This window comes from Gallus gallus, chromosome 20, assembly GCF_016699485.2.
Source record: "Gallus gallus isolate bGalGal1 chromosome 20, bGalGal1.mat.broiler.GRCg7b, whole genome shotgun sequence".
Classification (NCBI taxonomy): domain Eukaryota; kingdom Metazoa; phylum Chordata; class Aves; order Galliformes; family Phasianidae; genus Gallus; species Gallus gallus.
Window position 1 is genome coordinate 10,874,928 of NC_052551.1, and position 22,006 is coordinate 10,896,933.

At 57.5% G+C, this 22,006-nt stretch overlaps 4 protein-coding genes across 9 annotated transcripts; 2 read left to right on the forward strand and 2 right to left on the reverse strand.

Moving 5' to 3' along the window:
• Positions 1-269: 269 nt before the first annotated feature.
• On the reverse strand, positions 270-4,418 carry PLTP (phospholipid transfer protein). The gene is made up of 16 exons (NM_001162406.2): positions 4,327-4,418; positions 3,618-3,736; positions 3,385-3,484; positions 3,190-3,318; positions 2,901-3,056; positions 2,683-2,746; positions 2,484-2,547; positions 2,284-2,375; positions 1,986-2,162; positions 1,756-1,815; positions 1,496-1,660; positions 1,252-1,319; positions 1,127-1,169; positions 879-942; positions 724-800; positions 270-614 (listed from the first exon to the last, which is right to left on the reverse strand). The coding sequence occupies exons 2-16, from the start codon at positions 3,727-3,729 to the stop codon at positions 474-476; spliced, it is 1,512 nt and encodes a 503-aa protein (NP_001155878.1). The 5' UTR covers positions 3,730-3,736; positions 4,327-4,418; the 3' UTR covers positions 270-473.
• LOC124417340 lies at positions 4,345-6,628 on the reverse strand. The gene is made up of 2 exons (XM_046903063.1): positions 5,291-6,628; positions 4,345-4,482 (listed from the first exon to the last, which is right to left on the reverse strand). Exons 1-2 carry the CDS (start codon positions 5,894-5,896, stop codon positions 4,369-4,371), a joined length of 720 nt encoding a protein of 239 aa, XP_046759019.1. The 5' UTR covers positions 5,897-6,628; the 3' UTR covers positions 4,345-4,368.
• On the forward strand, positions 5,330-20,064 carry PCIF1 (PDX1 C-terminal inhibiting factor 1). Of its 6 annotated transcripts, none has more exons than XR_006931928.1 (18): positions 5,330-6,163; positions 6,386-6,497; positions 9,006-9,144; positions 9,338-9,462; positions 9,886-10,023; positions 10,297-10,427; positions 10,662-10,816; positions 11,023-11,170; positions 11,372-11,455; positions 12,223-12,322; positions 12,520-12,682; positions 13,353-13,525; positions 14,028-14,114; positions 14,530-14,714; positions 15,216-15,309; positions 15,522-15,697; positions 16,300-18,437; positions 18,784-20,064. XR_006931928.1 is itself a non-coding variant. In XM_015296563.4 (18 exons), the coding sequence occupies exons 4-18, from the start codon at positions 9,021-9,023 to the stop codon at positions 16,538-16,540; spliced, it is 2,124 nt and encodes a 707-aa protein (XP_015152049.2). In that variant the 5' UTR covers positions 5,330-6,163; positions 6,386-7,097; positions 7,178-7,401; positions 9,006-9,020; the 3' UTR covers positions 16,541-17,369. The 6 variants fall into 6 exon arrangements, 4 of the variants coding, with proteins under 4 accessions (XP_015152049.2, XP_046759018.1, XP_046759017.1 ...); XR_005841301.2 differs by lacking the exon at positions 18,784-20,064 and having other exon boundaries at positions 16,300-17,160; positions 17,342-17,369; XM_015296563.4 differs by lacking the exon at positions 18,784-20,064 and adding an exon at positions 7,178-7,401 and having other exon boundaries at positions 6,386-7,097; positions 16,300-17,369.
• On the forward strand, positions 16,759-20,064 carry LOC107054849 (E3 ubiquitin-protein ligase RNF182-like). The gene has a single exon (XM_046903064.1). The coding sequence runs from the start codon at positions 18,795-18,797 to the stop codon at positions 19,464-19,466; it is 672 nt and encodes a 223-aa protein (XP_046759020.1). The 5' UTR covers positions 16,759-18,794; the 3' UTR covers positions 19,467-20,064.
• Positions 20,065-22,006: the final 1,942 nt, after the last annotated feature.

The following is a 22,006-nucleotide window of genomic DNA, read 5'->3' on the forward strand; positions in this document are numbered from 1 at the left end:
CTCCTCATTAATGAACTCCCTGCACCTCTCTGCTACCGCCTGCTTTGCTTTCTTTTGCTGTCTCAAGTGGTTCCTAACAGAGGATCCAGCAGCAGTGAGTGCTGATGTGCTGTGCATCCCACTATCCTTAGGAGCCAGAGCTTGCGTTTCCCTTTCTGCAGAGAGCTATGAAAACAAACCATCCCAAAAGCGGGGAGAGCTCTCCCTCAGAGCTGGCAGCTATGTGGTCTGTAGCTATGTGGTCCTCCAAGCAACCAGGCAGTGCAAGCTGGCATTCAGTGGTTTATTAGTGTATGAGAAGGGGTGCAGCAGGGATTCCCAGAGCAGCTGTCTCCACCTTGCTGCTGCCCATGTGGGTGCAGATGCCCTGCAGGATGTGTGAGTGGTACTGGGAATGTTGCTTCCTACCTACAGCCTACGGGTCCAGCCCGGGATCTGACCTTTGTCCAGGGTGAAGGAGCAAGTAAGCAGAGCTACAGCTGGTGGGGGCCTGTGCTGGCTGCTGTGGTCTGCACGGTGGGCTCAGCAGGGACTGCAGGGGCGGAGCGGTACTTCTCAATCACTTCCCGCAGCCCCTTGGAGAAGTGGAGATCAGCTCCCACTGTGAGAAATCCCTGCAAAGGAAAGAAGTATTGGCACAGGGCTAGCTGTGCCTGCAGCCACCAGGACACGGTGCCCATGTCTGCTGGAGGGGCTGGAGTTGCCCTTGTCCTGCTCACGCACCGCATGATTGGTGACCACCTCTCTGGTGAAGTCCATGCCTTCTGGCAGAGGAATCTGCACACCCTTCTTTGTCCTCTCTGCAGGGAGGAAGAGATGCAGTAAGCCCCATGACACTGCCCCAAGCCTTGCCATGCACAGGCAGCGATGATGCTTACCATTAATGATGGGCATGATTGTCAGCTGCAGCAGAGTTTTCAGCGGGGCCTGCAGTGAGAACAGCTGTGGGGAGGGGAGCGGGGATGAGAGCAGAGCTGCTGGGCAGGGTAGAGCCTGCTTGTGTTTCTCAGGGGTGGATGAAGGGGGGTCCTGCACAGCCCACCCAGAGCTGCTCCATGCTGTGGCTAGGAGCTACTCAGGGCAGTTGAACCCTCCCACGCTCCAGGCTGGCACAGGGTCTGCTCACCGCCAGTGACTCCAATGCTGACTGCTTGGAATAGATGCGAAACCTGCAGGGAGGGAAAGCAGCTGTGAGCTGGGGCAGAGGGGACTGTCCCTGCAGCCCTGGTGGGACCCCAGCGTGGGCCGTACCGTCGCAGGTCCAGCTGCACGCGCAGTGCCTTCCCTTGCAGGTACACCTTGGCGCTCAGCTTTGATTCCTATGGGGAGAGTGAGCTGCATGGAAGCCCTGCTGCAGCCATCGTGGGCAGGCAGCAGGACGGCCTGGGTGCTGCTCTCAGCTTTGGGACATCAGAGACTTCCCAGGTGGGATGCAGAGTGCTCCTGCCCTGTGTACTTGGGCAGGCACAGGCAACCTGGCTGCAGCAGCACTCACCATGGCCATGCTGGAAAGCTGGACAGCAGGGCGGTCTGCGGGTACCAGCGAGATGTTGAGGAAGGCAGAGACAGAGATGGAGGTTCCCGAGGGTTTGATCACACAGCGGGGGGGAGCTGACACCTGAAGCACCAGCCGCAGGGGAGCATCCACCACAGCAGGGTTCTGGGGAGACGGCAAGGGAGCCAGGCTGGGCAGTGCTGCTCCACCTCAGGGGGGGGCCCTGTGCCTCTCCTGCCCCAGTGGGGAGCTCCTCTCACCAGCATGAAGATGGTCCCAAAGAAGGTGGCTCTCAGCAGAACCTCCAGGTCCTTGGGCACCTGCAGGGAGGACAAACCTCAGGGGTAGGAGAGCTGGCACTGCTGCCCCCAGCAAAGCTTCTGCCCAGGCAGCACCTCCTGAATTCAGTGTGTGGAGCCCACCCTACCTCCCCCAGGCAGCACCCCTTTTCCACACAGGCCTATGCACAGTGTCAAACTGTGCTGCTCACCTTCTCCCCCTCAAGCTGCATGGCCAGCACACTCGCCTGGAAGTATGCGTGCATGGCTGAGTCAAAGAAGTACTCAGAGAAGGCAACATAAACCATGCGCTCAGTCTCCTTGATCACCGGCTCCACCGCGTGGTTCTCCAGCTCCTGGTCCTCCCTCGCACGGTAGAAGAACATGCCCTGGGCCGAGAACAGTGACTGTTTCTGCAGCTGCAGCACAGCTTGCTGTGCCCACTGCTTGTGTTGATGCAGAGCTGTGCCAAAAGGACTGGGGGAGGCAGGCCGGGATCTGGTGCCACACCTTGAAGTCCAGGTCGAGGGTCTCTGGGGAGACAACTGGATCACGTAGCAGGGAGTAGTCGATCCCAATGTGCTCGTCTACGTAGTTCCTTACTGCCAGGGAAGAGGTGCTGTGAGAACAAAGCCTACAGGGTGGCCTGCAGTCCTTTTCTCGGCTCTGCATAGGCTGCAGTGAGCAGGGTCCGGTCTTATCCTGCTCACCTGGCACTGTGTCCAGCAAGGAGTTCAGCAGCACCAGGCTGGCATGCTCCAGGGACGGGCAGATCTGTGGGGTATCACTCAGCAGTGGGGCCAGAACTCCCGGCCCAGAGGAGGACCAGGCTGCCTCCAGCATACCTGGGTCAGCCCCTCCTGATTGCAGCCAGGGGAGCTCTGTGCCCATTTCTGCTCACAGCCCTACCTGCTGGCTGAGAAGGAAGCGCATCCCTGTGACAATGAAGGTGCTCAGGAACTCATAGACCTTCCTGCAGGACAGAACAGCTTTGCAATAGCCTTCCAGCCCCGTCCCTCCACCTCCATTCCCACAAAAACACAGGGGATGGCCTGGCCACAGCAGGGTGGCATGGGCAGATCTTCCCTGGCACAGGGGCACAGCTGCCACCATGGCATCAGGTGTACCTGAGCGTGCCGGAGAATCCTGCGTGCATTCTGGCAATGGAGGCGTTGCAGGACATGTTGGAAATCTTCAGGCGTCCAACCTCATCCTTGGCCAGCTGCAGCACAGTATGGATGTGGACACCATCAGCAGAAGCATTGATGGATCCGATGTCATAGCTGAAAGCCAAGGGAACAGACAGGAGGACACAGATCCTATCAGCCCCAAGACTAGACAGCATGGCACCTGTGGCACTCCTGGGGCCATGGCCCAGCTGTGGGACGGGCTGGTGGGCAGGGGAGGGCAACTCACAAGAACCAGTAGAGCAGCTGCCGCCTGAAGCGCAGGCTGATGGAAGCATTGTTGATGTTGAAGGCGAGGTGCTGCTGCGGCTGGAAGTGCAGGTTGGAAAATGGCAGCTGCAGGTCCATCACCTTGACCCTGCCAGGGAAGGGACGGTAAGGCTGACCCAGGGGCTGCTGCATGCAGGGAGCAGGCAACACTCACTGGCTGATGTTGTAGTGGAACTGCCCCTCCTTCCCGTGCAGGTCTGACACTGTGATGTTCTCCAGCTCCTGCTCCACGAAGCGCAGACCCTCATGCTTCACTGCAATGCAAAATGAGCCTGGGCTGGCCACAGCCAGGCTGTGCTGCATTCCGACATAGCCCACCCCGCCGGTCCCGCCGAGCAAGCTGGCACCCCGCCCTGCCTGGGAGCAGGGTCCTGGCCGGCCCCTTACCGAGGTCCAGCCCCTTGGAGGTAATCCGGATCTTGCAGCCGGGAGGGCTGTGCGAGGCTGCGGTCAGCCCGGGCAGCAGGAGCAGGAGGAGGAGTTGGCTGCCGGCAGCCATCTCGCACCTGGGGGCAGAGCGCGGGGTCAGCATGCACCGGGACAGTGGGGCGCACGGGGGATGCCCAGCCACCCTGGCAGGGATGTGGCTGCTGCCCAACCTGCTCTCAGAACAGGGGCAGCCTGGACGGGGGCTAGCCGTCGCACCACCACACCCCCCACCCAGGGACAGCCACTGCTGTCAGTACCAGCAGCATCCTGCCCTTCCCCAGCACAGCCAGCTCCCCAGTCTGCAGGGTGAGGTGAGCCCCGTGGGGAGCTCCATCACCACACAGGGAAGGGATTCCTCTCTCATGGGCTCTCCAGCCCTAGGCGCAGCCCCAAGTGCTCCCCAAGGACATAGCACTGCCTGTCTGTGTCCCATGCCCTGCAGCTGGGCTGGGACAGAGCCGGAGACTCCTCATCCAGCCGGAAAAGGCAGAGCTGCCTGCAGGATGGCAGGGACAGCACAGGGCTTCCCCACTTTCTGCCCGGTTCTCTGCAAGGGAGAGGACAGAACCCCTCCTGCTCAGGATGCAGAGCCTCCATCCTTCCCCGAGGGCCACGCACGGACTGGGGCAGCTCGCCTACACAATGCTGGCTCAGTTCATATACTTACAGTATGACTTGTCCTCGGCTTCCCTGGTCTGGAGAAACTGAATCACGTGAAGAGAGGGAGGGAGAATACCAGCAGCTCCACGAGTTTCTTCTGAGCTGGCTCAGGCTCCCCCGTGTTTATATATCCCACCAGCCACCACCCCTTGTGAGCCCACAGCTGGGAGGAGACACAGCAGACAGGAGCATGAAGGGCTCGGGGACGCCGGCCGTGCAGTGCAGGGTGGCTTCATCATTTTGGGGAAGTGCCGACCCCCAGCCCCGCTGGTGCTAAACTCCCCACCGTGTTCTGCCAGCTCCAGCACTGCCCAGTGGGCTCTGTGCCGTGGCTGAACACAAGTCCCTTGGGCCAGGGGTACAACGGGAGCTGCTTTGTGCCCATCTATGAGGTGAGCGCCAGACAGGGAAGTTGCAGTGGCTGCTGGAGCCACAGAGCCACTCCAACAGCCTGGCACACAGCAGGGTCTCCAAGGCTCACGGCCACCGGGGCTCATCCCCAGCCTGCTCCCAGCAGCTGAGCAGACACAGATGCGCTCAGCACTGTGAGAGGCACTGCCCAAGTGATCCAGCAATGCCCACATTCCCTTTCTGATCCAGCAAGTGCCCATTGCCAAGGGGCCAGGATGCGTGGCGCTGCAGGCACAGTGGCACCGCTCAGCCCAGGAGAGACAAGGTGCTGCCCGTGCTTTGCTGCAAGCCCCTTTGCATTCCAAAGGACAAGGCTTTGTGCTTTCCATCCCTGGAGCCTCGGACAAAGCCGGCTGAGCCCCCTCTTTCCCCCTCCTCCAAGCGCCTGCAGAACGGAGTTGGTCTGAGCCGGCACTTTGTGGTCGGGGCGATTATGTGCACACACAGAGCCGGGCTGCGGGGGCTCACGCTCTGGAAACAGGGAGACTTAGGAGACTCGGTGCTTACACAGCACTTATCCCTTCCAAACTGCTTCGACAGCATTAACTAATTACACTGACCCCGGTGCTCTGGGTGCAGAGGGCAGGCCTCCAGCGGGAGCAGGCGGGTCGGGCCGCTGCCAGGCGGGAGGGAGGGAGGAAAGCCCCTCGGAGCCCACAGCCGGGCAGGGGGAGGCAAAGGGCGGGGCGGGGCCTGCGGGCCGCGGGTGGGGGGGAATCATCCCACGTCCGAAGGTGTCGCGCTGCGCTTTCCCAGCAGCCGCGGCCGCAAGGCGAGGCTGCGGCCCGAGGCGCCTGGCTGCGCGCCCGCGGCCAGCCCAGCCCTGCCCAGCCCTGCCCTGCCCAGCGCCGCACCCCACGGCCACACGCAGCGAGGCCCGCACCGCTAAGCGCAGGACGGGCGGCGCTGCGGGCGGACGGAACCCAGCGGGCGGCCCCGGGCCGCCGCCAGCGCCGGTGGTGGGCCCCGCCCTGGGCCGCGCCGCACTTCAAAGGCGCTCCGCTGGCGGCGCGCGGCGGCCTCGCCCTGCCTGACAGGAACCGCCCGCGGCGGGTGGACGTGGCCGCGAGGCCGGGCCCGGCCCTGCCCTGCCCATAGCGGGGCGGTGCCGGCGCGCCACACTCAAGATGGCGCCGGGGCGGACGGCGCCGTCGCAGCGTGCGCATGCGCCGCTCCGTCTACAAAAGCGCGGGTCGCGTTCCGCGCAAGCGCACCGCCTGCGCGCCTGGGCGCGGAGGACAACGCGCATGCGCGAGAGGGCGTCCCGGCGGCGGCGCCTGCGCAGTGCCCAGGGCGGGGCGGCCCGCGCCTGCGCGCTGCCGGCCCGCCGTCCCGGCGCAAGATGGCGGCGGCGGGGCGGGCGAGGCGGAGGTGGGGCGGCAGCGGGGAGCGCGACGGTGCGCGGTGCCCACAGCCCCCGGCCTCACGCCCAGGTAAGCGGCGCTCCCGCGCGGCCGGGGGCCTCCGCGCCGGAGAGGGAGGTCGGCGGGCGGGCGGGCGGCACGGCGGCGGGTCGGGGTGAGGCGGCGTAGGCCCGCGGCCGCCATCTTAGAACGCGCCGGCCGCCGCGCTCGGCCCGCTCCGCTCGTGCCGCCGCCGCCGCCGAGCCTGCGCGGCCCCGCGGCCCTCCCCCGTAACGGCTCCTGTCTCCGCAGCGGCCCCCGCGGGCCCGGCGCGGGACGCCCCGCTATGAGGATGCGGCCCCGGCGCGCCAGCGGCGAGCACCGAGCGACGGCCCCGCGTCCCGCCCGGCAGCAGCGCGCCCCCGTAAGTACCGCCCGGCGCCGCCCCCCTCGGCCGCGCCCCGCACCGCTCCCGGCCGCCTGCAGAGCCGCCGCCGGGTCGGGATCGCCGCCGCCGCTCCTCTCCGCACTCGCTCGGTCCCGGCCCTCCGCGCCAGGAGCTCCGCCCGCCGCCCCGCAGCACGGCACGCTGTCCCGCCGCTCTCCCCGCGCGCCGCGGGCGGCCCCGGGAGCTCCGTGCGCTGCGCAGCCCCGTGCCGAGAGCGGCTCCCGGGGGAGGGCGAAGCGCTCACGGAGCGGACGGTGTCCTCCGCCCCCCCCCGCGGTTCGGGGCTGGGGGAAAACGCTGCCGCGTCCCCGGGGCTGTCGCTGCTCCCCTTTGTCCGCGTTTGCTGTTGTCCTGTGTGAAATCCCGCCTTGACAAAACGGAAACGATCGCTGGCTGTACTCTGCTCCGTGTCCGTTGCCGCCTCGCTGCGCTCTCTGTTCGTGCTGCTGCTCCTATAGGCTGTAAGCTCTCTGGGCAGGGACGGCGTTCTGTGTCTGTGAAGCACTGTATGCGTCGTGTGGTGTATAAAGCAATACCGTAATCACCGTCAAACCGTTGCTCTGGGTCCCTTTCACTGTGAGTCACAACACCAGGCACACACAGGTGGAGTTCCTCCTGTCGGGATTCCTGCCACTTTGTTTCTTTCCTTTCTGCAGAGTTGGAGGTTGCTGGGATTTGGTATTCACCCAAAGTGATAGAGCTGCTTGTGCGCTTCCCCCGTCCTAGCTTATCCATAAACAGGAGAGGGGAAAAAAACAAGAAGCCCCGTCTGACCACTGGTTAGAGCTGTCAGTGGTGAGAAGCGCTGGGAGCTGCTGCCCGTCTGACACCTGATGCCAGCTGTAATTCCCTAAAGTCCCTGCGTGGCTCTCCCTGGGAGGTCTGCTCCCATCATTGTGTAACAGTTACAGTGTTGTCTATGTAACATGCGTGACACACCAGCGAATGCGGGTAAACCTTCCCTTTTTAAGAAGAGGAGGCTAAACAGTTTTAGAAAGTTCCTGCCAAATGAAATACTGATGAGGCTCCCGATGTGCTGCCCATGATCCCATGGCCTCAGCTCAGCTTTCTGGCAGAGAATGCCTGTACCAAGGGGCTGAGGTGCTGCCCAGGTGGCAGCTGCCTGAAGTGTGACTGCAGAGGTCACAGCGGGGCTGGAGTTCAGGAGGAAGTGTCAGTAAGCAAATATTACACAACACTTAGTGCTGGGGTGATTAAATGTACAGATTGCATTGGTGCAGTCTTTGTAGCAGGTGCTTTTGCCTGTGGGTGTGGATGTTATTATGTCCGTAGCTGTGAGCAGAAGCCATAACTCCAGGTTTCTGCAGTACCCTGCACCTTTCCATGCTTACCCCAAGGGAAGGATGGAAACACCTTCCCAGGTGTTGGCAGGAGCAGCCGTTCCTCATTCCTGCCCTGCATCATACTGGTTCACTGTCAGTGCTGCAGACAGCTTGGCAAGAACCTCTCTGCTCATTCTTCAACTCAGCTCTTGCTGTTCTCTCCTTTTGAAAAGCCCAGTGATGTTTTTATGGACAGGATGGGGTGTTCAGATCAGTTCAAAACACACCTATATACGGGATTATATGTACACAACACTGTGTACATGCAAGTCATGTCGTAGGGTGTCTCCAAAGGCCTGAATAGAGTTAAATAACAGAGGTAGACAGTAATTATTTAAAACACCTCGTTTCCCCCAGTTTGGTTGCCCGAGAGCAGCAATCTGTAGTAATTGGCTCAACAGTGCTATTTCAGAAGCTTCCCTGGGGGAAGAAGAGTGAACGAGAGGGAAAACCTGGCTGTTCTTCTACAGCTGACAATATTAAATGATGATTAAGAGAAGCGTTACATGTTGAACAGACTTTCTTTTGCATAACTGTTGTTATGTAAATGAATAAATAGTGAGGGCTTAAATAGGCTGACAGTCCTGACAGTTAGTCCGTGTCTGGAACATAATGAGGGAAATAATTCCATAGTTGCTCATTCCTGGCCTGTGGTTCCGTGAGCCACCAAAGCTGTCATTAGTGAAGCACCAGGGCTATTTTGTATAGCAGAAGTTCTTTAATAACTGCTTTTGGTTTAAATTGCATATGGTTATGTATGTGTAAATACTGATTTAAACTGACACCAGGGACAGCAGACCAGATATGGCCAGTACTGCTAGTATGGTAGGGGATGGTAAATGTTCACAGTGAAGCATATTTTATTTTCTGTGCTCTCAGTACTGCTGTGTGGGATGAGTCCTAGGAGGGAGAGATGTAGCTGAAAAGCAAGTATGTTGATTGCTGGCCATAAGAACTGTCTGCTGTACTGCTGAGTGCTAGTTGTATCTGGGGTAACTGGTGTTTTTCAGGACTTAGGTCTTACTTTGTATGTACTGGTTCAAGCCCATTTTAATGCCAGTTAACTTTTACTTTGAATGGAACAAGTGGGTCTGGGATCTTTCCTGCCGTGACATGGATTTTTTTCGTCTGATTTTTCTAGTGTGGTTGCTGAGAAATGGCCAATGAGAATCACGGAAGCCCTGCGGAGGAGGCATCTCTAATGAGTCACTCACCTGGCACCTCCAACCAGAACCAGCCCAGCTCCCCCAAACCTATGCGACTGGTACAGGACCTCCCAGGTACTGATTCTGCTTCTGAGAAAGCCCACCACAGGGTTCTGAAGGGCCCCAGTGGCAGGGAAGGAAAGGTAGAATGCGGCTATTGAGAGAGCTCAGGAACAATGCTTGTTGCAGTGTGTAGTGATGGTAATGGGACCTGAATGGTAGAGCTTTCCAGGACTGGTCTTATCGTGATCTCTGACTGTGTTCTCAGATGAGCTGGTGCAAGCTGGCTGGGAGAAGTGCTGGAGCAAGAGGGAGAATCGCCCGTACTACTTCAACCGCTTCACCAACCAGTCCCTGTGGGAAATGCCTGTTCTGGGACAGCATGATGTCATTGTAAGTAAGCACATATCTCGAGGGGCTGTGCCAGTACTGGGATATTCTTCTGGGACATGACATTGCCTGTGATGGAGAGTCTTCTGTATCTGCAGAACTCCTTTCCCCATCCAGCATGTGTCTGGGATCTGGTGAAACACAATGAAATGTTCTTCATTCAGCTGCTTTGCTTAAACAAACTTGCCATGGGGGAGCTGTGTGGCATTCTTCTCATCCAAGTCTCAAACTAACAGACCAAATAAACGGTTCAGACACAAGTCTAGGAGAGAAGTTTTTGGCTTTCTGCAGGTGTATTAGTGTCATTTCTTTTGTCTACTTGGGAGCTGGGGATGGTGCAAAGGAAAATTAAAAGGGCTTATTGCCTTTGGTACTCTGCAGTAGCAGCTGATGAACTAATGAATACTGTTGTTTGGATACTCTTAGTCAGACCCTCTGGGATTGAATGCAGCTCCTATGCCACTGGAAAGTGGAATGGTAGAGACCTCAGTGGAGAGCAAGCAAAGGAAGAGGAGATTCTCTGAGGAGGTTCCCCCAAGTGGCAACAGTGTGAAAAAGCCCAAGGTGAGTCGGGTGTTGTGAAACAAACAGGCTTAAAGATGTTGTCAAAACTGAACCTGGAGGGCCTTAGGTGAAGCACGGGAGTTGAGAGAGAACAAATTATGACAGAAGCGTGGCAGCTCACACGTCCACGTTAACTTAAGTGCAAGCAAAACATGCTGTAATGATTCAGTGGTTACCCTAAGTGAAGCTCTGGTACAGGGCTGTTAGGTATACTGTGATTCCTCCCATTTACCTTTCTCTATGAGCGCAGTAATTCGTCTTTTACTCTCCCAGTCGGATATTCCGGGGAACCCAGCCGCTCAGCCAGTCCCCAGCTCTCCCAGTATTCCAGGATCCTCTGTTTTGAAGGCATGGTGTGTTTCACCTGAAGATAAGCAGCAGGCAGCTCTTCTACGGCCAACTGAGTGAGTTGTATCCGTTTATTTCTGTTCTCGGGGAGGTGAGGTAGAGACAGCTCGTTTTCCAACTGTCTTTGAAGAATAACATGAGGGACATAACAGCCTCATCTGTCTTTGCAAGCAGTCTTTGATAGTTCAATTTCTTGGCTGGTATAACAGCCCCAGGAAACATCTTTAAAAGTAACGTCTGATAATTAGCCAATGATCCGATCATCCTCATAACATTTCTGTCTGTCACAGAGTATACTGGGACCTGGATATTCAGACAAATGCAGTGATTAAGCAGAGGGCACCATCTGAAGTGCTGTCTCCACACCCTGAAGTGGAGCTGCTTCGATCGCAGCTCATTCTCAAGTTGCGGCAACATTATCGTGAGCTCTGCCAGCAGCGAGAAGGTAAGTTGCTCTTGTGCTCCCCTTTCTGTGTTCTCAGTCCTGCAGTACTGCACTGTTCTTCTTTCTGGTTCGTGTCTGTCCTCTCTGTGGTTTCTTTAGTTGATAGTTATATTCTCATTAAGCTGACCTCCAATGTAATGATTCTCGTTGGAGCTTCTGGACATCTCTTCGTCATACAATTTCACCCTTTTTTTGTGCTTCTCCAGGGATTGACCCCCCAAGGGAGTCTTTTAACCGCTGGATGTTGGAGAGGAAGGTGGTTGATAAAGGGACAGATCCTCTTTTACCGAGTGACTGCGAGCCAGTAGTGTCTCCTTCCATGTTCAGAGAAATCATGAATGACATTCCCATCAGGTACTGTTGAAAAACAGGACAGATTTTGGAGTTGTTTTTGTCTTGGGCTAGTCCAGTGACTTGCCTGCTTTAATTTTCTGCTTTTGTGGTTTGCTTTTGCTGATAAAGTGGTGAGGTGCTGGTGATGTAAAATTTTGGGAACTGGACCTGGCCTTCATGGCAGCTGTGAAACTGATGCATGTGAATTTATACTTACCTCAGGCTATCCAGAATTAAGTTCCGTGAAGAAGCCAAGAGATTGCTCTTCAAGTATGCTGAGGCTGCAAAACGGCTCATTGAATCCAGGTAGGAGTTCCTCTTGCGGTGCTGCCAGTTCAGAAATGAGGAGGAGTTTATGGCAACTTTTAAGAGGAGCTATTGTATCACTCTTTATTTAGTATTGGCCATCTTCTTACTGAGGAAAAGCAAAGTTAGGAACATGTGGGGGAAAAACAGTAGTTCTGCAGCTGTCTTTTGATGGTAACGTTATAGTGAAATCAAACATTGGGAAGCTGAACGTATGCAGAGACTAACAAGAATCTGAAATACTGAATATGGAATACCTTTGTCATTTATCCCTCAGATAGTAGAAGTGTGCGTGGACACTCACTGATATTAAACAGGAACAAGCTTAAAATGATATTTTATTACACCACACGTATTTTTTCTGAACAGCTCTGCCTCAGGACAGAATTTAGGAAGGTAGTCTTAGGGGGAAAAAACTGAAGCTTGTTAGCAGGGTATTTTTCTCAGAGTTGTAAGTTCCTGGCAATGGCTGCATTTGATAACAGGAGGCAAGATTGAAATGGGCCATTCTCCTAATAGGTAAATCCTTCATCTGCTTTTCCTGTCACAGGAGAGGACAGCAGACAGTTACACCATGTTTTGGCGAGGGCATGGCAGTCCCATGTCATTAAATTGTCTGGAAGCACTTTCCACAGGATGCCTGGAGGGGAGTGACAGCTAGGGCCTCGAGGTGTCAGCACTGTTCCCCCACAAACAAAAGACTGTTGTGGTGGTATGGAATGTATTGCCAAGCTGTGGGTTTAATCTCACTTGCCTGTTTCATGCAGGAGTGCATCACCAGACAGCAGGAAGGTGGTGAAATGGAATGTGGAGGACACCTTCAGCTGGCTGCGACGGGACCATTCTGCTTCTAAGGAGGACTACATGGTCAGTTGTGCAGCTGAGTGCAGTGGGGCTGTGAAAGGATGGGGTGTTCAGGGCCAGATAAAGGTCCTTCCTGAAAAGCCTGTGATTGCATTTCCTCCACTTTGTGAGATGGAAGCAACGAAGGTTCAGAGACGCCGCACACCTCTGGGGGTCAGGTGGTGGGCTGTGTAAGGGACTTTAGTTCTCTGATTCTGCAGGACCGCCTGGAGCACTTACGTAAGCAGTGTGGGCCCCACGTGTCTGCTGCAGCAAAGGACTCTGTTGAAGGCATCTGCAGTAAGATATACTACATATCCCTTGAATATGTCAAGCGGATCCGGGAGAAGCATCTTGCCATCCTCAAAGAAAACAATATATCTGGTACAGTTAACCTTTTCCTTCTTCCTTGATCTCTGCTCCTTTCATCACTACCATTCTTTAGCCCTTTTCCTTTTGGGTCCTAGCTCTCCTCAGACATTCTCCCTCCAGATCCCAGTGTCTGCCTTTTGCTGCTTGTTTTTGCTGCCTGTGTTCACCCCCAGTGATGTGTTCATGATTCCTTCTGGCTGATCTCTTTTTTTTTTCTGCCTAAGCTGAGGGTAAGCTTCTGTCCAAGATAGGTGACCACAAGGTGGCAGAAAGGTTCCTTTGCCTCTTACATTTAACAGCCTGGGACTGTTAGCTGGTTTTTGAATAACTTTGGAGCAAACTGGAATAACAGTGACAACAAGGAAGTTGTTTTATTCACCCAGAACATGCCTTATGCTGTTGGAATGGTTGCATGAAGTCTACAGGTTGACTGTGTTACAGATGGAGAAGTACTGTGATGTGGTTCCTCTCTGTGCTCTGTCTGTGGGTGAGGGAATTCTTGGAATCAGTTCTGAACTTAGGTAGCTGCCTACATGGTCTGTGAAGGACCACCCCTGTGCTTTGGAGAGATTATTCTGCCCTTCAGCCCTATTCCTGTCCATGCATGTTCTGAGGTGGAAGGAAGATCTCTCCCAGATGTCCTTGGATTCTAATGGGCTGCCTTGCTCTTTATTCTCCGTAGCTGAGGTAGAAGCTCCTGAAGTCCAGGACAGGCTCGTGTACTGTTACCCAGTGAGACTGGCCATCCCCTCCCCACCACTCCCCAGTGTGGAAATGCACATGGAAAACAATGTGGCATGTGTGCGGTACAAGGGGGAAATGGTGAAAGTGAGCCGCAACTACTTCAGCAAGCTGGTAAGAGCTGACTGCCCTGCCTGCATGACTGCTGTTGCAAATTGCTCTTTCATGAGAGCTTTCATTTCTCCTTCTCCTCCAAGAAAGGACCGTGCAGTGGGACAGAGCACTGACCTGGTGGAGGCTGTCTGGTATTGCCCTAATAGTAGCACAAATGAGAACAGCTTCATTCTCCTTAGTCAGGGTCAGCCTTCTGCTGGGAGTACTTAGGAGGTGCTGCGTGTATGCTTTGGTACATGCTGTGCTGCAAGGATGGTTGTACTCACAACAAGGCGGCCCTTGCTGAGAGAGACTTGCTGATGTGTTACATTCATTCATGCCAGTGAATAGCTTGCAGTTCATTCCCACAGTAAGAGCAGATGAGCTGAAAAGCCTTCATGCAGAACCCTGCCTACTCCTTTTGTTCATCGGTGTCTCTTCTCATGTCACGATATGTTTGTGTTCTGGCTGCTTTACCTTTGTTGATCCTGTTTGTTTTTAATGGCTGGGCCTTCTCTTCCAGTGGCTTCTCTATCGGTACAGTTGCATTGACGACTCTGGCTTTGAAAAGTTCTTACCCAGGGTTTGGTGCCTTCTCCGTCGATACCAGGTACTGTCTCATTGCTGTTGTTGTGCATCAAAAAACCTGGGGGTTGTTGCTCTGGGAGGTCCAGAGTTCTCAGAGCCTGGTGCAAAACAGGGCTTAAACTGAGTCAGTGAAGGGGATACATTTTAATGAGGAGCTTTCAGTAGATCTTGACATTTTTGTGAGGCCTATCTGAAGGTTCCTGGGGAATATATGTAAAAATGGACAGTTGGTTTGACAGGACCTGAGCTGGAGAAAGTATCTAAAGAGCATTCTTAGGTACATTCAAGGGACCTACGTGAATTTGAGAGAGGACGAGGGGGCCCTGCATACCTAGAGGAGTGAGTGCTTGGATGTGTAGGCCTTGGTCCCTATTCCGTGCAGGGAGCAGCAGGAATGGCAAGTGCAGGCACCACTCACCGGGGTTTGCTCTCCTCAGATGATGTTCGGTGTGGGTCTGTATGAAGGAACTGGCCTGCAGGGGGCACTTCCTGTGCACGTCTTTGAAGCCCTCCACAAGCTCTTTGGAGTGAGTTTTGAATGCTTTGCCTCGCCACTGAATTGCTATTTTAAACAGTACTGTTCGGCCTTCTTGGATACAGACGGGTATTTTGGATCCAGGGGGTGAGTCTTCTGTTCTGGTGCCCTTTGCCGTGTGTCTGTGTGGGTGTGTCACGTGTGCAGAGCAGTGATTCAGGACAGGCTGACGTGTTGGCAGCTCATGGCAGTAGCTGCGCAGAAGGATGTGTGCTTCAGGCCCAGTGAAAGGCAGTGAGTGGACACAGATTGGCAGTGAAGCAACCAGCAGTGTGCCATTAGTCCACCCAAAGCTGTCTGATCCTGACATGATGCAGTTTATAGGTCTGTCAGTGTTTGCCCTTGTTCTGAAGAAATGAGGAACTGGGCCCTCAAGCAGTCAGCTTGCATCAGCAGTCAGCCTTCAGTGACCACAGATGGGATGTGTCCTAGTGACCATTTCTGCTATGGAGAAGTGGCAGGCCCTGTACTGCTGAGAATTCAGTTTATCTGAGTATGAGTGTTTTCTGTGAGGAAATGAATGTTTTTTAAGGTCCAGCAATCAGATGTCTAGCCTCTCTGATGGTGATCTTTGTCTTTTTCCTCTAGCCCGTGCCTGGATTTCTTCCCTATAAGTGGGTCTTTTGAGGCAAATCCTCCGTTCTGTGAGGAGCTGATGGATGCCATGGTCTCTCACTTTGAGGTACGTTCACTCTCCTGTGTTGTTCTGAATGGAGCCGTGCGGTCATCTGCTCCCCACTGCTCTTACATGCTCATAACAAGGGTGTCATTCAAAAAGTAGAGAGTTATCACTGCTGCTGTACTGCTCTGGAAGCAGAACTGTTTCCTTTTCATAGAAGGCAGTAGGTGCATCGTTGCTCAGCTAAGATTAAGATTGTTTTCTTTTTGGACTAGAAACTGCTGGAGAGCTCCAGTGAGCCCCTGTCCTTTATTGTCTTCATCCCTGAGTGGAGGGACCCTCCCACACCTGCCCTGACCCGCATGGAGCAGAGCAAATTCAAGAGGCACCAGCTCATCCTGTCAGCCTTCGATCACGAATACCGCAGCGGGTCTCAGCATGTCTGCAAAAAGTAGGTGTTCCCTTTGGGTCCTTCCAGGGTGGCTTTCTGATGAGCTTCCTCTTAGGGGAGCTGTGTGACTGAGATATGTTATCCCGAGTGGGAATCGATGGAAGAAAGGGAAAAGGAAAGACTGTGCAGTGTGTAATCGTGCTGGGTTTTTAAGAGGTGTTGTAGAATCCACGGTGTTGTGGATTTTCACGTTCATTTAATGACTGCTGAGGTATTTCAGTAATTAAAAGATTTGAGTAATGTATTCCTTGGGTACAAGTCCAGTATGAACTGTTTATCTCATGTAGTGCTGTGATGACACTGTGTGTCCCTCTGCCAGCTCTGTAATTTGGTGAGCCACAGCTGAGCAGTGTTTCCTGGGCTGCCAAATGCCAGAGTGCCTCAGCAATTCAATATTGTTCAGAAGGAGGCAGAAGGAAGCCACTTCCTTCCCTCTTTTCCACATAATAATGAGTGAAAAGGGCAGAGAGGAATACTTGTCCTCAAACCTACGTGCGGGAAGAGGAGAGGCAGGTGGCAGGGAAGGAATTTGCCTGTAGTACGTGGCTTATTGGCAGGCGGGCTGCCGGGAGATGCTGAGTGCCTGCTGTCTTTCCTTGCAGGGAGGAGATGTACTACAAGGCTGTGCACAACACCGCCGTCCTCTTCCTGCAGAACAGTGCAGGCTTTGCCAAGTGGGAGCCCACGCCAGAGCGGCTGCAGGAACTCGTTGCGGCCTACAAGCATTCAGGCCGGACCCTCAGCTCCTCATCATCCTCCTCCTCCTCGTCCACCTCCTCCACAGACAAGGAGCGAGAGCTGGGCCGGGAGCAAAGCAGCAGCCGGGAGACCAATGCTAACTGAGGTGCAGAGGTGAGAGGCAGCAGGGGAGGTGCCGGCGGCCCCGAGGAGGCTTGCCGGGCAGGCGGAGAGACTGCTGGCTGTGCAGCACCGGCCCGGGGAACTCTTGCCCAGCAGCTCACGGCACCCGCCTTCCCCTGCAAACTGCACGCCGCCCGCGCCCAGCAGCGCCAGGAGCGCCCGGCTGCCGGCAGGGAGAGGAGCCGGGCCACGGCCTCGCTGGAGGGCCAGGGACCCACGTGTGGGCGGCAGGAGGAGCGGGCGGCCCCGTGGGTGCCCATACGTGGATGGAAGGGGCGGCCGGAGCTGGGACGCACGCTGAGGGTGGAAGGACAGCGAGAGGGACGGCCGGCACGAGGCTTAGCGCTCAGCGCTGTGGCTGGAGGGGCCCCAGCGGCGGCCGCAGCCCGGCGCGTGCAGGAGAAGCGGGCAGAGCCCGGGGTCCTGCGGCCGGACTGGCACCAGCACCGCTGTGTCCATAGTGTAAATAGTTCTGTCTGTGTTCCTGAGCTCCTCGCAGGGCTGTGCCCGTTGCACCGCGTTCCCTTCCCACGTGTGTGAGTCCCGCGTTGGCCGACGCTGTGTACCGTACCGGAGAGGAGCGGAGGAGAGAAACCCCTTTGGTGTGTAAAGACGTCTTTGCAGCTGTTTTGTAGTCATTGTGGTTTTTATGCAGAGCCTCTGGGTTGTATTTAACCTCCGCGGGTTTTGTTTTATAAGGATTAATTTAACACCGCTAACCATTTTATTACTTTTATCAAGAAGAGCAAAGTCTATTTTTGATTTCTGTTTCCTCGTTCTTAGGAACATTAAAAACCAGCATTCAGCTCTGCCCTGTTTCAGTGCCTTTCCTCGTCCGTTGGCCAGGGGCCTGCAGTCACCCCCTGCCCTCACCTCTGCCTCGCTCTGAACGTAAGAAAAATGGTTTTGGTTCTTAGTTGGGCAGAACTGATCCTTCGAATCTACGTGGCACAACACTGGGAAGTTACTGAGGAAGTTCTCTGGCAGCTGTGTAGTATTTTACCCAGAACGTGGAGTGGTATTTTATCTGGAATATGGAGTGATAGAAGGCTCACTGACCACAAGAAAAGATACTGGTCATGAAAGCGTGGGTAGCTTTGCTGGAATATTACTGAGATGCCTCTTATCTTTGTGCACCTCGAAAAAGGGCAGTGGGTTTTGTACAGTGTATAAAAGCTTTCGGTCTTGGAGAAGGAGACTGATGCCATAGAGAAGGGGAGAGGCTGAAAGACCTGAGTAAGAACAGCATAAGTGATTCCAGGGTGACCTGAGGCAGGGAAGCATTTGGAGGCAGCACAGTCAGGTAACAGCTGCAGAAGTGCGTACGGTCTTTGTTAACAAAGAGGATGAGGTTCTCCAGGGACGCTTCCCACTGCTGGGAGGTTGCTGACCTCCTTCAGTGACACTCGCGGGATACTGAAGAACTCCAGCAGTGAACGGAGCAGCTTGCAAAGCACTTTTCCCCTTCTACTGGTCGTGCTGAAGCAGGGCAGGCTGTTCCTGAAACGCAGCTGACCGCCAGCACACACCGATGCTTGGAAGTGTCATCACTGAAGGAGGGGGAGGAGGGGGAGTCCTTTGTCTTTCTCCTGTCAGGTGCTGGCCAATTACCTCATTAAGTATTTAATTGCCGTGTCATGGTGGTCAAACGAGGGAGCTGCCCGCCGGTGCTGCAGCAGCCCGCGAGCTGCGGTGTTGGGCTCAGCCAAGAAGCCCAGCATCCATCTACCTCCCCCCCCTCCCCCCCGCTCCGCGTTGCCAGGCCAACGGCGCGGCGGATGCCGGCGGTCCCTGCGGCTGTGCCGGCCCCGCAGCGCTCTACTCGCCTCCCTATGGGGCTGCCCACCCCCCGCCGCGTGCTTCCCGGGAGCCCCCGCAGGTACGGGAGGGAGCGGGAGGCGGGGGGGGGGGGGCGCAGGGCGCAGCGCCGTGCCGTGGGAACGCGGGGAGCTGCGTGCGTGGCGATGGGGGTGAGCCGCCCCGAGGACCCCCGGCCGCACGCCCTGCGGTGCAGAGCAGCCCCCGGCCCTCGGGAAAGCCTCTTCCCCCCTCCCGGCTCAGGCGCGGGGGCTGCAGAGCGGCTGAGCGGTGCCTCCGGCGGCGGTGGAAGCCGTGCTGAGCCGCGGCTGGGGAAGAGGCCGCTCGGTGCGGGGACTGTGCGGGGCTGAGCCGGGCGCTGCCCGCCGGCCGCAGCGCTGTGCCCGGGGGGCTTTCCCCGTCCCCAGGTCCCGTCCCAATGGCCCACGCGGACGACGCGCGGGGCAGCTGTCAGCTCGCCGCCCGGGAGCCGGAGTGCCAGATCTGCTACAGCCGCTACGACGCCCGCACCCGCCGACCCGCGGAGCTCCTCTGCGGCCACCGCCTCTGCGCCCGATGTCTGAGCCGGATGGTGGCCCTGGGGGACGCGTCGCCCCGACGGCTCCGCTGCCCCTTCTGCCGCCGGCGGAGCCCGGTGCCCGGCGGGGACGCGCGACGGCCGCAGGACGACGGCGAGGGGCCGGTGCCGCCGACGCGCTGTGAGCGGGACCCCCCCTCGCCCCCCGAGGTGCTGCTGTCCCCCAGCGTGCTGCAGCCCTCTCCCGGCGCGGACTGCCTGGTGCTCACCATCCTGGAGGTGCCCGCGGGCGCGGTGCCCACGGAGGCTCTGGGCGCGCTGGAGGTGGTCCGGCCGCAGCTCCGGCAGAACAGCCGCGCCCGGAGGTGCCGATCCGCCCCGCGCTGCCTGCTGGGCACGCTGTGCCTGCTGTACTGCAGCTCGCTGCCCCTCGGCATCTACCTGCTGCTCAGCCGGCACCACGGCCTGGGCCTCGCGCTCGTCAGCCTCCTGCCCGCCGCCCTCCTGCTCTGCGTCTCCTGCAGCCTCTGCCGCTGCCTGTGCCGGGAGCTCTGCGCCTTTCCCTCACCCTGACCCACGCGGCCGAGTCCCGCGGGCCGTGCCGGGGCCGCATCGCGGCGCGTTGTGGTGGTGCCGAGCGCCAGCAGCGGCGAGCGTTGGGCGGGCGAGGTGTCGGCTCCTGCCCTGCAGGTGAGGGCGGCGCGAGGCTCCGTGCTCACCTCGAGGAGCCCCAGCGGCGGCCGCAGCCCGGCGCGCGCAGGAGAAGCGGGCAGAGCCCGGGGTCCTGCGGCCGGACTGCACCGGCACCGCTGTGTCCATAGTGTAAATAGTTCTGTCTGTGTTCCTGAGCTCCTCGCAGGGCTGTGCCCGTCGCACCGCGTTCCCTTCCCACGTGTGTGAGTCCCGCGTTGGCCGACGCCGTGTACCGTACCGGAGAGGAGCGGAGGAGAGAAACCCCTTTGGTGTGTAAAGACGTCTTTGCAGCTGTTTTGTAGTCATTGTGGTTTTTATGCAGAGCCTCTGGGTTGTATTTAACCTCCGCGGGTTTTGTTTTGTAAGGATTAATTTAACACCGCTAACCATTTTATTACTTTTATCAAGAAGAGCAAAGTCTATTTTTGATTTCTGTTTCCTCGTTCTTAGGAACATTAAAAACCAGCATTCAGCTCTGCTCCGTACCCCTCATCTTCCACGTCCTGTGGTCCCCTCTCCCTCCCCTGACCAGGACTTCCTGATGCCTTTCGTTACCCTCTCCCTCCTACGTCCCTTCTGTGCACATCCCCACCCCCCCCCCGTTCCCATCCCGCTGCGTCCCCCTCCCCACGTTTTCCCCCATCATGCGGTGCTGTGCGCTCTCTGCACCACCTCAGCCCTGACTGCTGGTGGCCCCGGGACGTGGCAGATGAAGGGTGGGCACCAAAGCGGTTATTTCTGGTGTGGCTCTGAGGGCTCCACGGGGCGGGATGGGGGGTCTGAGCCCTACTCCTGCCCCAGTGTGCCTTCTCTCCCCTCACTCTCTTCAGGGCCGGGTGCCACCATTGCTGCCACGCTCCAGATCTTGGGTCTGTGCAGCTGCTCACCCTTCCCAGGCCCTGATTCCCCCATGGGGCCGCTCCCGCTGCCATCCTGCCGGGGGTTGGGGCTGGGGGGGTGCTGCGGTGGGGTCCCCTCGCCGTTCTCCGTGCCGAGTGCCGCCCAGCCTGCTCGGTTCTCCTTCTTGAGGCGCCGGCGTGCGTTGGCGAACCAGGTGGAGACCTGCGTGAGGCTCATGTGGCTGAGCACGGCCAGCATCACCTTCTCACCCTTGCTGGGGTAAGGATTGCGGGGGTGCCGAGCCAGCCAGGCCTTCAGTGCTGCGCTGCTCTCCCGTGCTGCTCCCGCCTTCACCCGCCCCGGCTCAGCAGGCAGCGGCTGCTGGCAGCACGGTGGGCACAGCCCTGCAGGCACCACGCAGGGCGGAGGGACCTATGGGCACAGAGGGGTTGGGGTTTGTTGGGGGGCTGCAGGGGTTCCCAGGCCCCTGAGAGCTGTGGGGCATCACTTACCATGGGCGCCAAGAGGCGAAGGGGGGGTGGCAGCAGGTGGTACCCGGGCAGCATAGGGCAGGGCAACAAGGTGGGTGGGGGGCCCTGTAGTGCTCCCCATGGTCCCCCGCAGTTCCTCAGCTCCTGGCCGGGGCTCCCCTGACCCTGAGGCGTTGCCATGCTGCTGGAGTGCAGCCGGGAGATGCTCTGGGGCTTTATATCACGGTGGGGTCCGCGGTGGCGGGCAGCTGATTGGTGTATTAGTGCCCTGGCAGTGCCCCTTAAAGCCACAGTGCTGATGTGGGACAGTGGTGCCCCCCTGATGGGCACCGTCAGACAGGGAGCAGCCCTGCTGGGATGGGAGCAGAATCACTGGGATGGGAGCAGCAGCGTGCCAGGACACGCACCCCTGACCTGCACATGGAGTGGGGCACTGGGGGGCTCAGTGCCACCCCATGAGTGGTGATGGGATGTGGGACACAAAAGAACACTGCACACAGGGATGCAGCACACAGAACTTTACTGCAGTGCTGGGCCCTTTCAGACCCATTCTCAGCCCCGGAGCCCCCAGCGCAGTGTGGGGCGGTTCTCAGCCACCTGTGCTCTCCCAACCACCCATGTTAGGAAGCAGTTGGGGCCACCCTGTCCTGGCCGTGTGCAGGAGACCACGGCTGGATCCTTGTCTGCAGAGGGGCCAAGGGAGGGGAAGGGTCCCAGGACCCTGTGCGAGGTAAAGGCCCGTGGCCCGGAGGTGGGGGGCAGGCAGTGATGTGGTCGCTGTGCCCCCCATCCATCTCCTGCCCACACACCACCCGCCCGGAGCAGGATTATCCCCCAGGTTGTATCTGTCGGTAAATACCGACTAATAACGCTCTCAGGATATTAAATATGTAACAAACCCGCTTAGTGCTGGCCAGGGACGGGAAGGGGAAGGTCACCGGAGCTAATGAGCACTGCAGCATCCCTGGGCTCACCCGCAGGCAGTGGCCGCCTCCAGCCGAGGTGCCCATCTGGGTCCCACAGCCCCCATGAGCAGCAGCCCAACGTCCCACCGCCTGCCAGTCCATCCCATCCCCACCTCTGTCTGCC